Source organism: Neoarius graeffei, chromosome 7, assembly GCF_027579695.1.
Source record: "Neoarius graeffei isolate fNeoGra1 chromosome 7, fNeoGra1.pri, whole genome shotgun sequence".
Classification (NCBI taxonomy): Eukaryota; Metazoa; Chordata; class Actinopteri; order Siluriformes; family Ariidae; genus Neoarius; species Neoarius graeffei.
The window spans coordinates 41,527,176-41,542,076 of NC_083575.1; the positions used below are offsets into that span (position 1 = coordinate 41,527,176).

General features: G+C 44.6%; 1 protein-coding gene across 1 annotated transcript in view; it reads left to right on the plus strand.

The window, feature by feature from the left end:
* Window positions 1–14,545: 14,545 nt before the first annotated feature.
* Window positions 14,546–14,901, plus strand: part of gabra2a (gamma-aminobutyric acid type A receptor subunit alpha2a) — a 30,679-nt gene continuing 30,323 nt past the window's right edge. Inside the window, exon 1 of the mRNA XM_060924674.1 lies at window positions 14,546–14,616. Within this exon, the coding sequence (XP_060780657.1) occupies window positions 14,546–14,616 (71 nt within the window). The remainder of the gene's footprint in view (window positions 14,617–14,901) is intronic.

The following is a 14,901-nucleotide window of genomic DNA, read 5'->3' on the forward strand; positions in this document are numbered from 1 at the left end:
GTCTATTTGCCCAGACTAAGTTTATTCAACAACAATTTGTGTTCATGTAGACACCAATAGTTGCCCTGACATAATTTAATCATATGTTTTAATGTTACATATAGCCTATGCAGAACCAGCCAGCCTCCATCCCATAGCCAGCCTTTGGCATATTAGTCACATATATAAAATATTTTTTGTTTTGCCATGCAATATTAATGTCAACATAAATTAGTGTTGTCCAGACACCACAAATGAGCTGCTGCAGTCAACTGAGCCTGGATGCGTTGGAGAAAATGGTATTTATGTGTGTACGTGTGTGAGAGAAACTTGGAAGGCGTATTTATATGATCATAATCTTGTGAGAGGGCAGCACGGTGGTGTAGTGGTTAGCGCTGTCACCTCACAGCAAGAAGGTCTGGGTTCGAGCCCAGTGGCCGGCGAGGGCCTTTCTGTGTGGAGTTTGCATGTTCTCACTGTGTCTGTGTGGGTTTCCTCCGGGTGCTCTGGTTTCCCCCACAGTCCAAAGACATGCAGGTTAGGTTAACTGGTGACTCTAAATTGACCGTAGGTGTGAATGTGAGTGTGAATGGTTGTTTGTCTCTATGTGTCAGCCCTGTGATGACCTGGCGACTTGTCCAGGGTGTACCCTGCCTCTCGCCCATAGTCAGCTGGGATAGGCTCCAGCTTGCCTGTGACCCTGTAGAACAGGATAAGCGGCTACAGTTAATGGATGGGTGGATGGATGGATAATCTTGTGAGATGGGATGTCATCTGGGATTTTGAATGTTGTAATATAACAATGTAGCTTAGAATTTGCCTTTGTGGTCCTAAAGGAGAGATATGTGAGAGAAATGATATATTTTTATTAAACTGATGATACATTCTACTAGTGATATTTAATAGTCAGTTGAAACATACCTCAGTTTCCTGAGACTTTATAGGTGTTGATAATGACTTAATAATAAGGAGACAGAAACTGAAGTGAACGACATACATTTAAAAAGAGCAGTGCAAAAATCAGGAATAAAGATGTCATAAGGCTCACTCACAACTTGCTGTATGTGCTACTATGGGCAGTCTACGGTAAAAAATTTGGCAAAACTGTGCTTGAGATTTGCGCGACATTTGCGTGTGTTCAGCGCCGTAGAAGGTCGCAGACTGGCCGTGGAGACTTTTGGTCCTGCACATGCAAATTCTATGGGTCTTGCGAAAAATCAAGAATGCATACACTATGTACAGGACCCGTACTCCTTTTGTACACCTGAACCAAGTCAGCAGCACGGCTAGTAGGGGCTTTGCGATGACAGTAAGATGCATGAGTGACACACGGTCATTGTACGAGTGACATGCCTCAGAAGTACTACACAAGTACTCCACACTTGCTATTTCTGCGGCCCCCAAGACAGAAGTACATCTCACTTTCTACCCCTATGTGTGGCATGCACACAGTGCATGCGACCTGCACGCGACACGAGGGGCAAGACTTTGGGTATATATACTGGGGGAGGAACCAAGGGACCGATCATGTAACGTGTAGCATTGTACAACCCCGATTCCAAAAAAGTTGGGACAAAGTACAAATTGTAAATAAAAACGGAATGCAATAATTTACAAATCTCAAAAACTGATATTGTATTCACAATAGAACATAGACAACATATCAAATGTCAAAAGTGAGACATTTTGAAATTTCATGCCAAATATTGGCTCATTTGAAATTTCATGACAGCAACACATCTCAAAAAAGTTGGGACAGGGGCAATAAGAGGCTGGAAAAGTTAAAGGTACAAAAAAGGAACAGCTGGAGGACCAAATTGCAACTCATTAGGTTAACTGGCAATAGGTCATTAACATGACTGGGTATAAAAAGAGCGTCTTGGAGTGGCAGCGGCTCTCAGAAGTAAAGATGGGAAGAGGATCACCAATCCCCCTAATTCTGCGCCGACAAATAGTGGAGCAATATCAGAAAGGAGTTCGACAGTGTAAAATTGCAAAGAGTTTGAACATATCATCATCTACAGTGCATAATATCATCAAAAGATTCAGAGAATCTGGAAGAATCTCTGTGCGTAAGGGTCAAGGCCGGAAAACCATACTGGGTGCCCGTGATCTTCGGGCCCTTAGACAGCACTGCATCACATACAGGCATGCTTCTGTATTGGAAATCAAATGGGCTCAGGAATATTTCCAGAGAACATTATCTGTGAACACAATTCACCGTGCCATCCGCCGTTGCCAGCTAAAACTCTATAGTTCAAAGAAGAAGCCGTATCGAAACACGATCCAGAAGCGCTGACGTCTTCTCTGGTCCAAGGCTCATTTAAAATGGACTGTGGCAAAGTGGAAAACTGTTCTGTGGTCAGACGAATCAAAATTTGAAGTTCTTTATGGAAATTAGGGACGCCGTGTCATTCGGACTAAAGAGGAGAAGGACGACCCAAGTTATTATCAGCACTCAGTTCAGAAGCCTGCATCTCTGATGGTATGGGGTTGCATTAGTGCATGTGGCATGGGCAGCTTACACATCTGGAAAGACACCATCAATGCTGAAAGGTTTATCCAGGTTCTTGAGCAACATATGCTCCCATCCAGATGACGTCTCTTTCAGGGAAGACCCTGCATTTTCCAACATGACAATGCCAAACCACATACTGCATCAATTACAGCATCATGGCTGCATAGAAGAAGGGTCCGGGTACTGAACTGGCCAGCCTGCAGTCCAGATCTTTCACCCATAGAAAACATTTGGCGCATCATAAAATGAAAGATACGACAAAAAAGACCTAAGACAGTTGAGCAACTAGAATCCTACATTAGACAAGAATGGGTTAACATTCCTATCCCTAAACTTGAGCAACTTGTCTCCTCAGTCCCCAGACGTTTACAGACTGTTGTAAAGAGAAAAGGGGATGTCTCACAGTGGTAAACATGGCCTTGTCCCAACTTTTTTGAGATGTGTTGTCATGAAATTTAAAATCACCTAATTTTTCTCTTTAAATGATACATTTTCTCAGTTTAAACATTTGATATGTCACCTATGTTCTATTCTGAATAAAATATGGAATTTTGAAACTTCCACATCATTGCATTCTGTTTTTATTTACAATTTGTACTTTGTCCCAACTTTTTTGGAATCGGGGTTGTAGAAGGGAAGAAGATGGCTGTCGCCATACCACCGCAACGACTGAGGGAGTTGGACCCTTATAGGCAGATGATAGAAGCTGAAGATCAGCACGAAGCGATATTGCTCTTCAGCTGAAAGACAGATGCAGAATGCTGCAGACACGCTGGTTTTATACCCACTCTTGGCTTGTGTCACATGCAAGTCATGAGTGATTGTCACGTGCTAATCACGTGCGTCACAAGTGCGGCCCGTACTCCTAGCGCAGGAAACTGGTAAAATGCAAGTCACACTCACTTCATACTCACTGAACACGCACTGATTACGTGCGTCAGACATACGCTTTCCACAGGCTAACGGTGCAATTTTTCCCACGCCTTGAGGAAGCCAGGCATGCAATCTGTACTTGACAAGTAGTTTGCCTGTACTCCTCCCCCAAACTTTCCCCCGGGTTCACCATGACCCTGCGACCCGTGCATGTCCAAAACACTTACGGCAGGTTGTGAGTGTGGCAACAACCTTTGAATATGTGTGGGTGATAATATTTCTTGTAAGGTTATAGAGAAGACACAGTCAAAGTAAAAAGTTTGTGAACCCCTTGGAATTTATGCCTAATTTAGGGTGACCAGACGTCCCAGTTTTACCGGGACAGTCCCGATTTGGGGTTGTGTGTCCCGAGTCCCGACAAAAGTCTGTTGGGACACGGATATGTCCCGGTTTTCGCCACTTGCAATGTTTGCGACTGAGCAGCGTGGGAATCATTAGCGGAGAAATGTCTGCATTTACTATTTTGATGAATTGACAGGAATCGCAAACTTTCCTGGTTACTGCCCCCTGGCCCTGTGGCATGGGTGTTTATTTAGCCACATTATTCCAGACAACAGGACGTGTTGCCATGCAACAATAAAATAAACATTAACTGGCGCGAATGTTCTTTGTCTAGCAGCTAGCGGCAGTAATGCCGCAGCAATTATGCCGAAAAGAAAATGTACCTTTTCCAAAGATTTACAGGGCACCTACCCCTTCCTGCGAAAGGTGCAGAACAATGCGCACGAAGCCTACTGCACACACTGTAAGTGTTCCTTCTCCGTAGCCCACGGTGGTAATGCCGATATACAAGATCACATTAAAACGGCTAAACAGTCGCCTTAGCTTTGTTCCTGTGCTTTGTTCTTGTACTGAGTTGGGTAGCCTATGTTGCAAATGCTGTGCGCTCCTGTGGGGGCTTTCCTCGGGCTGTCGCCCCTCTCCTCCTTTATTGCTGTTTTGTTTGAGTGTATATTCTCAAATCACTTGTCTCTTTTTTGTTTCTGTTTAACATACCATTCTGACAGTTTGGCCATATTGCTGTGTTGAACAGCTTGTTGCACCTTCCATTAAAGTCAGTGCCGTATTAAGCCAATGCGGTGCCCCTGGGCACTATACCTCAAGTGCCCCCCCCACCCACCCACCCTGCGCGCACGTGTTCAGTAACCTCCTGCACACACTCACAAACCTTGCCCTTTGCTGTCAAAAATAGTAGCATATACATAAACAATAGTACACATAAACAAGGTCATTCTTCCTCATTGAAAATTTATTAAGTAGGCTACATCAGCCCATCAAATTCACTGAAAACAACCAACAAAATGCATGTAGGCATATTGAAATGTCTTATTCAAAAATGAGCAGCATATATTTGTATGTCTCAATAAAAACCTTCAAAGCATCCATACTCTATTCTATCCATATTAATTGTCTCAATTCAAAATGTGTATCAATTCAAACAGCATCAGCAATTTAAACAGCATCCATCTATATTCAATACAGCATATTCAAATGTGTCAATTCAAAATGTGTATCAGCTAAAATAGCATCGATCTAGGCAACATATTCAAATGTCTCAATTCGAAATATAAATTCAAATAACATCCAGTACGGCATATTCAGTCGCCGACCCCTCGGCTAACACTGGCTATGGTTGTAGCATCTCCCCGGCTAGTGCTAGCAGGGCCATCTCCCTCAGTAGCATCGCTGATTTCACTAGCTTCGGCTTCAGCGCTGGTAGTGACAGCAGTTGTCGATGTTTTTATTAAAAAACGATCTAACACTGGAACATTTTTAATTGCAGCTACACGCCTGGAGTCTCTCTTTTTTTAATTTTCTCTTCGCACAACCACTCAATTGATGTCTGTCCATTTTTAATTTCTACTGCGGTTTTTAAAAAATTGATACATTTCACCGTAGGTGGACTGGCTCAACTGACAGGTTGAGGAAAGGGGGGTTAATGGTCACATAGGCCACTCTTGCTCAGAATTATGATTATTGTTGTTGTTCTTATGAAATTAGTGTTCATAATGAATTATATATGACTATTTAACAATGTCAAGTGTATAACCATTTTAAGTGTACAAACATTCACGAAAAATATTTTTAAAGTTTCTGTCGTGGTGCCCCCCCACTGGCTGTGAGTGGTTAGTGCCCCTGGGCACTGTGCCGCAGGCCCATATAGTTAATCCAGCCTTGATTAAAGTGTTCAATTTTGTACACATCTTCTTGCTTTATTCATTCAGTTATGGGGAATGGTTAGTAAGGTTGATTCTGACCTAGGCTATGTTGAGGTCACATATCTACTTTTTAAGTTCATGCTATAGTGCATACAATTTTAGAGATATAGCCTACATGTGCATATGCGTTCTTCTTGGTGTTCTCACAAACAGGTGAAATAAATCAGTCTAAATTTGGCCTATGGACATAGCCTGGCCTATTGTCAGCCATTACAAAATCTGTTGTCTGACCATAATTTAACTGATCTGTATACCACTATGCTACTAGATAACAAAATGCCTGTTTGTTTTATTTCATATGAGATGTTGATAAATGTGAGCTTCAACAAAATGATAAGAACACCTCTCTGAGTGTCACGTTTACGTAAAAAAAAAGGTGTGCGTGCACGAGCATGGTCGCGCGCAAAAGTGTCCCGGTTTCAGACTAGGGAAATCTGGTCACCCTAGCCTAATTCCCATATAAAACATGGTCATATCTTCCTGTAAGTCACAATAATGAACAAAGACAGTCTCCTATAACTAAAGATACACAGATTTTCAAAGAATGTTTGACCATATTGAATAAATCATTCAAACTGTGAAACTGAAGGTTGGAAAAAGTAAGTGAACCCTAAGCTAATGACTTTTTAAAAAGCTCATTGCAGTCAGAATTTAGCACACCTGGGTTCCATTTAATGAAACGAGTGCAAAGGTGCGGCCTAGAATTACTTTGACTGATAGAAACCCCTGAAAAGTTTGAGTTTGAACTTTTGACAAGAAGCATATCCAGATGGGAATCATACCTTGCACAAAAGAGCTATCTGAAGACTTAAGATCAAGAATTGTTAACTTACATAAGGCTGGAAAGGGTTACAAAGTCATCTGAAAGATTTTAGGTATTCATCAGTCTACTGTCAGGCAAGTTGTCTATAAATGGAGACGATTAGGTATTGTGGCTACTCTGCCTAGAAGTGGGCGCCCTGCCAAGATGACCCCAAGAGCACAATGCAAAATCATTAATGAGGTAAAGAAGAACCCTAGAGTGACAGTGAAAGACTTGAAGATGTCATTAAAACTGGCTAACATCTCTGTTCATGATTCAACAATACACAAAACATTGAACAAGAAAGGAGTCCATGGCAGGACATCAAGAAGGAAGCCACTGCTGTCAAAAAAGAACATTGCTGCACGCCTGATTTTTGCAAAAGAGCACTTGGACACTCCACAATGGTACTGGGAAAATGTTTTGTGGAGTGACAAAACCAAAATTGAACTATTTGGGAGGAACACGCAGAACTCCATTTGGCGTAAAAAGGGCACTGAATATCAACATCAAAACATCATCCCTACAGTAAAGTATGGTGGGGGGAACATCATGATTTGGGCCTGCTTTGCTGCGTTAGGGCCTGGACAGCTTGCCATCATTGAGGGGAAAATGAATTCCCAAATTTATCAACAAATTATCCAGGATAATGTGAGGGTGTCTGTCCATCAACTGAAGCTCAGAAGAGGCTGGGTGATGCAACAGGACAATGACCCCCAAACATCGCAGCAAATCCACAGCACAATGGTTTCAGAAGAACAAAATCCGCCTTTTGGAGTGGCCTAGTCAGAGCCCAGATCTCAATCTTATTGAGATGCTGTGGAATGACTCGAAGACAGCCATACACAGAAGACAACCCAAGAATATGGAAGAGTTAAGGCAGTTCTGCAGCGAAGAATGGGCTAAAAGTCCCCCTGCACGATGTGCAGGTCTGATCTGCAGTTACAGGAAGCGCCTGGTTGAGGTCATTGCTGCCAAAGGAGGGTCAACCAGTTATTAAATCCAAAGGTTCACTTACTTTTTCCACCACTACTGTGAATGTTGAATGCATTTGTATAATAAAGTCATGAAAAAGTGTGTTATTGGCTTAAGCTCCTTGTGTATATCAGTACCTGTGACTTGGATGAAGATCAGATCACTTTTTATTACCAACTCATGCAGAAAACCAGATAATTCCAAAGGGTTCACATAGTTTTTACTTTGACTGTATAACCTTGCCAACCTATCGATGTCATCCATCCATTATCTGTAGCAGCTTATCCTGTTCTACAGGGTCGCAGGCAAGCTGGAGCCTATCCCAGCTGACTATGGGTGAAAGGCGGGGTACACCCTGGACAAGTCACCAGGTCATTGCAGGGCTGACACATAGACACAGACAACCATTCACACTCACATTCACACCTACGGTCAATTTAGAGCCACCAATTAACCTAACCTGCATGCCTTTGGACTGTGGAGGAAACCGGAGCACCCGGTGGAAACCCACATGGACACGGGGAGAATATGCAAACACCACACAGAAAGGCCCTCGTCGGCCGCTGGGCTTGAACCCAGGACCTTCTTGCTGTGAGGTGACAGTACTAACCACTACGCCGCCCCTCTATCAATGCCCATCCATCCATTCATTATCTGTACCCACTTCTCCTGTTCTACAGGGTTGCAGGCAAGCTGGAGCCTATCCCAGCTGACTATGGGTGAGAGGCAGGGTACACCCTGGACAAGTCGCCAGGTCATCACAGGGCTGACACATAGAGACAAACAACCATTCACACTCACGGTCAATTTAGAGCCACCGATTAGCCTAACCTGCATGTCTTTGGACTGTGGAGGAAACCGGAACACCCGGAGGAAACCCACACAGACACGGGGAGAACATGCAAACTCCACACAGAAAGGCCCTCGTCAGCCGCTGGGCTTGAACCCAGGACCTTCTTGCTGTGAAGCGACAGTACTAACCACTACGCCGCCCCTCTATCAATGCCAATCTCCTTTAAAAATACAAGCCTCAGGAAAACTTGACTTAGACCCTGGTCTTTTCAATAGCTAGAAACGGTCTTGTTACGATTTATTCGACTGGAAAAGTATAATGTAGAGATAATGGTTGAAATGTACTCGTGTGGGGCAGCACGGTGGTGTAGTGGTTAGCGCTGTCGCCTCACAGCAAGAAGGTCCGGGTTCGAGCCCCATGGCTGGCGAGGGCCTTTCTGTGTGGAGTTTGCATGTTCTCCCCGTGTCCGCGTGGGTTTCCTCCGGTTGCTCTGGTTTCCCCCACAGTCCAAAGACATGCAGGTTAGGTTAACTGGTGACTCTAAATTGACTGTGAATGGTTGTCTATGTGTCAGCCCTGTGATGACCTGGCGACTTGTCCAGGGTGTACCCCGCCTTTCGCCCGTAGTCAGCTGGGATAGGCTCCAGTTTGCCTGCGACCCTGTAGAACAGGATAAAGCGGCTACAGCAGGGGCATCACTAGGCCTTTTTTACTGGGGCACGTGCCCCAGTAAAAATCAGCTGTGCCCCAGTAAGAAAATGTTGAAAGATTTTCGTAACAAACTAGTTTCTTTGGCAGATCATTTATCTACTGTAAGTTGTAGGACAGATTGTGTTTCAAACTTTTATCGCCTCTTCTTTCTAACTAATTTTCTGATTGGTCTGGGAAATTCTCACTGTAAACATAGCGTGCGTGCGGCCTGCCATGAGTCCATTTAGCCTACTGGAGAGATGAGTCTACTCTTTGGATGAGTCAGAGAACGGGCTCTGGATGAGTTAAGGTAGCGCGAAGTTTTTGCAACAAAACTAAGCAAACCATATTCTAACAAACCCATTAAACTACATCGAATTAAATGATATTAAATTACTTTTCCAGATGGATATTAGACAATTCTTCTCACAAAGCAGAGACAGGGGCAGGGAAACAGTGACAGATGAGGAGGAGGGTGAACGAGGTAAGATTAAGGTTGTAGGCTATGTGCTAGTCAGTCATAACTGACCAGCTAAGTTCGTGAATCGTGAGAGTTGAGGTGACACGTTTAGCATCAGCATGCATTAAAAGCCCAAATGCCAACAATTAATTTTTTGGGGACTGGGATGTGTTTTCCGTCTCGTTGACCTATTCCTCTCATAACTTCATCCACGAGAGCATGAGAATTATCCACTTTGCATAGGCTGGGGACAGTGGTGATCCTAGAGTGATTTACTGCCCGGGCGAAACCCCCTGCTGCCCCTGTCTTGTTTTTTTTTTTTTTTGGGGGGGGGGACCTTTTTTTTTTTGGAACCGTTTTTTTTTTTCGCGCCTGCGCTCGTGCCGCCCCGCGTTGGGCTCTGTATTAGCCAACAGAATGTTAACAGATTTACATGGTCGTTTAAACATTTCTCGTCGTGTGTTGTACGTCGCGGACACGGCCCGTTATAAATTTGCTGTTACCAGAATGGCAATGATCAAAGTCGTAATGTATTACTTAAGACTCTGTGTAATGTCATAGTAGTGTAGTACTATGGTAGTAAAGTCTTTTTGATGACTAGTACAATGTTCCACTGGCGGGATTGTGCATATTATGGGGCTACGACAAGCACACACACTGATGACGTCACCTGCGCAACTTTGGTATTGGGCTTCCCCATCCAAAATGTTCACCCCCCCGCCCGTCTTGTTTTTTTTCGGGGTTTTTTTTTGGGGGACCTTTTTTTGGGGGGGGGAACGTTTTTTTTTTTCCGCACCCGCGCTCGTGCCCCCCCCCCCCCCCCCCCCCCCCCGCGATGCCGCCCCGGGCGGCTGCCCGGTTGGACCGCCCCCAGGACCGCCCCTGGCTGGGGACAGGAACGTTAAGGTGCATTGTGCGGGGGCGGGGGGGCATTTTGTGTGTGTGTGTCGGGGGGGGGCAGTGCCCCAGTAAAGCTTAATTCCTAGTGTAGGGTAACCAGATTTCCCTAGTCTGAAACCGGGACACTTTTGCGTGCAACCATGCTCGTGCACGCACACCTTTTTTTAACGTAAACATGACACTCAGAGAGGCGCTCTTATCATTTTGTTGAAGCTCACATTTATCAACATCTCATATGAAATAAAACAAACAGGCATTTTGTTATCTAGTAGCATAGTGGTATACAGATCAGTTAAATTATGGTCAGACAACAGATTTTGTAATGGCTGAGAATAGGCCAGGCTATGTCCATAGGCCAAATTTAAACTGATTTATTTCACCTGTTTGTGAGAACACCAAGAAGAACGCATATGCACATGTAGGCTATATCTCTAAAATTGTATGCACTATCGCATGAACTTAAAAAGTAGATATGTGACCTCAACATAGCCTAGGTCAGAATCAACCTTACTAACCATTCCCCACAACTGAATGAATAAAGCAAGAAGATGTGTACAAAATTGAACACTTTAATGGAAGGCGCAACAAGCTGTTCAACACAGCAATATGGCCAAACTGTCAGAATGGTATGTTAAACAGAAACAAAAAAGAGACAAGTGATTTGAGAATATACACTCAAACAAAACAGCAATAAAGGAGGAGAGGGGCGACAGCCCGAGGAAAGCCCCCACAGGAGCGCACATCATTTGCAACATAGGCTACCCAACTCAGTACAAGAACAAAGCACAGGAACAAAGCTAAGGCGACTGTTTAGCCGTTTTAATGTGATCCTGTATATCGGCGTTACCACCGTGGGCTACGGAGAAGGAACACTTACAGTGTGTGCAGTAGGCTTCATGCGCATTGTTCTGCACCTTTCGGAGGAAGGGGTAGGTGCCCTGTAAATCTTTGGAAAAGGTACATTTTCTTTTCGGCATAATTGCTGCGGCATTACTGCTGCTAGCTGCTAGACAAAGAACATTCGCACCAGTTAATGTTTATTTTATTGTTGCATGGCAACACGTTCTGTTGTCTGGAATAATGTGGCTAAATAAACACCCATGCCACAGGGCCAGGGGGCAGTAACCAGGAAAGTTTGCGATTCCTGTCAATTCATCAAAATAGTAAATGCAGACATTTCTCCGCTAATGATTCCCACGCTGCTCAGGGCCCGTTTACACGAGGACGCTGTCGGGTAAAAACGACTAAATATTTTATCGGAAGTGCCTTTTGTCTACACAGGGACGGCGTTTCCAAGGCTGAAAAATGGAAAAAATTGAAAACGCCTTCCAGAGTGGATAAGTTAAAAACAGCCCTCGTTGCATATCCGTCTAAACTACCCAATACGCGAAACTCTGCTCGGATCTGCTCACGTCGGGTACGCGTTTACGTCATACATATGTCATATACTGTACATGCCAGCCCGGGAAGTAAGAAAGTAAGTAAAAAAGTAAGAGCATGTCTGATTACATCGATCCAACGGACCTTCAAGCTGCTCTGGCAGCTTTAATAAACGTCCAGGAGTCCTTCGAACATCTATACCGAATCTGCACATATACCGTTAATGAACAGAGGCGGGTATAGTATGCTCTTACTTTTTTACTTACTTTCTTACTTACCATAGCCAGAGTAGTCAAAGTTTTCGCGGCGCAGATGTGCAGATCAGACAAGACGGAAGACGTTGCGCATGCGTGCAGACATAGCGGAGGTCTTTCACAGCACCACCTAGCCGCCTGGCATGCACATCCAATTGAATTCCACACATTTATGCGTCACCGTATAGACGCAAATTTCCTCCTTGAAAACGGTCGTGTAGACGCGGAAAAAAGTGAGAACGAAAACGGACTTTTGCGTTTTTGTTTCAGACCGTCCCCGTGTAAAGTGGGCCTCAAGGCCTCTGTATGCTCTTGCGACAAGGCTTTCGCAGACAGCTTTTCGCAGACAGTTGTAATTTATCGTTGAGCGGGGAGTAATAAGCGTGCGCGATGTTATTCACCGCCGCAACGCAAGGGGGCGCGAAGTCGCGAAATCGCTAGGAGTAGTTGGTGGGTGTGGTTAGTGGAGTGTTTATCCTCCGGTTACTTATAATGACTAGAACTGGAGTCGTATAGATGTCCGTACTTCCTCGATCAACCGCTCTTCGTGCTGCTCCAGCTTCGCTCGTATTTTTAAAAATGGCAGTAGTGAAAACAAACCAAACCGGGAAAGTAGGGAAGCGGAAGTGCGTGTACAGCGGATGTAGAGTGGACCAATCAGAGCCCTCTTGTCTGCGACGCTGTCTGCAAGGCTTCTGCGGTGGTCATAATTTCTGGGAGGTGCACACAGAGCGTCTGCGAAGGTAGGGGGGCTACGCAGACGCTTAGACCCCGAAGCCGTTTGTTTTCAGGATAATGGCTGGCTGATGAAATTATTGGCTGGCTAGCTGACTCAGCCAAAACCTTAATGGCTGCTGCAGCCACCAAAATGTTTATGGCTACAAATGGCTGATACTGGACGTCACTGTGTGGCATATATCCGGGGGAACGGATCAAACAAATGGGGGGAATAAATAGCAAATTACCACAGGTCCCCTGGTCTCTTACTTCATTGTAAATATAAATCTAGCAAGATTGTAGTTCAATGCTAATAATAAGCTAATCTGGATTGTTCGAGGAAGGCATCTAGCTATCTACTCTCACTAGCAATGACCAGTGAAGGACTGGCAGCTATCTTACTATGATGAAAGTAGAGTGGTGGAGTACTTTTTTTTATCAATCTCGAAGTATGTGAAACAAACAAACAAACAAACAAACAAAAAAATACCTTTACACTTTCCCTCAGCAGCGGCAAAGAATGCAGCCATCTCGTCGATATCGGAGTCGATTGATGCTCTGGGTGGGTTCCCGGGTTCCCCAGTGTATCGTGGTAACGGTGTGAGGGGCGGGAAGCCAGACAGGTAGTCACAACGGCAAGCTTGTGGTGGCTCTCTGTGCTGTGATATCAGTTCTAAATCTCTACAGTGTATGCCTATACGTCTCTATTGTGTTACTACTAGTGTGTACAGTTGATCATGTTTGTGTCACTTTTCTTGTAGCTCATGATGTGGATAAACCCATTATTTGATGTACACAATTCTTAGTGGCTCAGCCAAATTTTATTAGATAGCGGCTCAAATTGGCTTACAAAATTATTGGCTGGCGGCGGCTCAAATTCTAAATGGCGGTTTTAGCGGCGCCTGGCGGCGGCTTCGGGGTCTACAGACGCTATCTGCGACACCGTCTGCGAGGACTGGGTTGTCAGCATAAATTGGCCTTCAGTCGCAAACGTCGCGAGTGGCGAAAACCGGGACATATCCGTGTCCCGGCAGACTTTTGTCGGGACTCGGGACACACAACCCCAAATCGGGACTGTCCCGGTAAAACCGGGACGTCTGGTCACCCGTGACGCCCCTGGGCTACAGATAATGAGATGAGATGTACTCGTGTGTGTGTGTGAGAGAGGGAGAGTTTTAGGACCCGGCGTTTCCCTCATGGCTCTCGAGCGCGAGCTCTCAGCACGCTTTCCGCTCCCGCGCGAGACGGTTGTTTACAGGTGGCTCTGTGGGGAACCTGGAGGACGCCTGAGTTGTTTGTGATTGAAAACAACTCCTCTAACCTGGAGGAAGGACTTTACGGCGGTGAAACAGTTGCGTCCGAGCGCATATCTTCCCTCATCCTATTCTCCAGTGCAGAAGCGAGGAGAGACACTGCTCAGTGCTCTGCAGGTAAAACTCAGTGTTGTAGACTGGTGTTCATTCAGCGGCGCAGGAGTTCAGCATTACTTACTACAACTCGCTCCAATCCCAGCTGAATCCTCTCGGAGTTTTACTGTTTAGTCAACAAACGTTGAAACTGGAGCGAACAGAAGGTGTCTGATGGATCCCTGGATGTGATGTGATTTTGTAGCTCACACTAGAAGATCAGTGACATGCTTAACTAAGACCACTTTAACACGAGAAGAGTCATCACGAGCAGTGCATCGAACTAATTACAGTCCTTTTAAAAGCTGGTATGGGATCAGCTTACTGCGTTTCAGTCTGAATTAGTCATACATCAGTCTGGTTGATGGGTTTTGGGGCTTTTTGAGCTGTGGGTGTCAGAAATAAATAGAAGTGTTTGGGCTGAATAATGCTGCTGTTACATCTCTGTCTCTGTCTCTCAGTCACACACACAATTTTGTGTGTTATATGTTTTCATTTAATCACAGGGCTTGTTCAGAAATGAATGGCAGATATTTTCACTCCTATGGATTCTTGATCTGCCTGATGTTAAATGGAGTCTGGCAGACAAGGTGAGTGCAGTCTTTTTTGATCTTGAAAGACTGGCAAAATGCCTAATTAATAAACACATATATAACTAAATATGACTTGGTATACTGTGAAGAATGAAGTATCCCCCTGTTCTATAACAAAGAAAAGGAGCAAGCTAAAGGAAGTGACCCTGACCATCGATGGATCTGTAGCAGCTGGCTATTGTGCCGAATCAAATCACTTTTTTTCTGGATTATATTATATCAGTCTGTCTCCCCATCTTTTGCTATACTGGTGAAACTAAGAACAGATTGTCCATTTTAGTT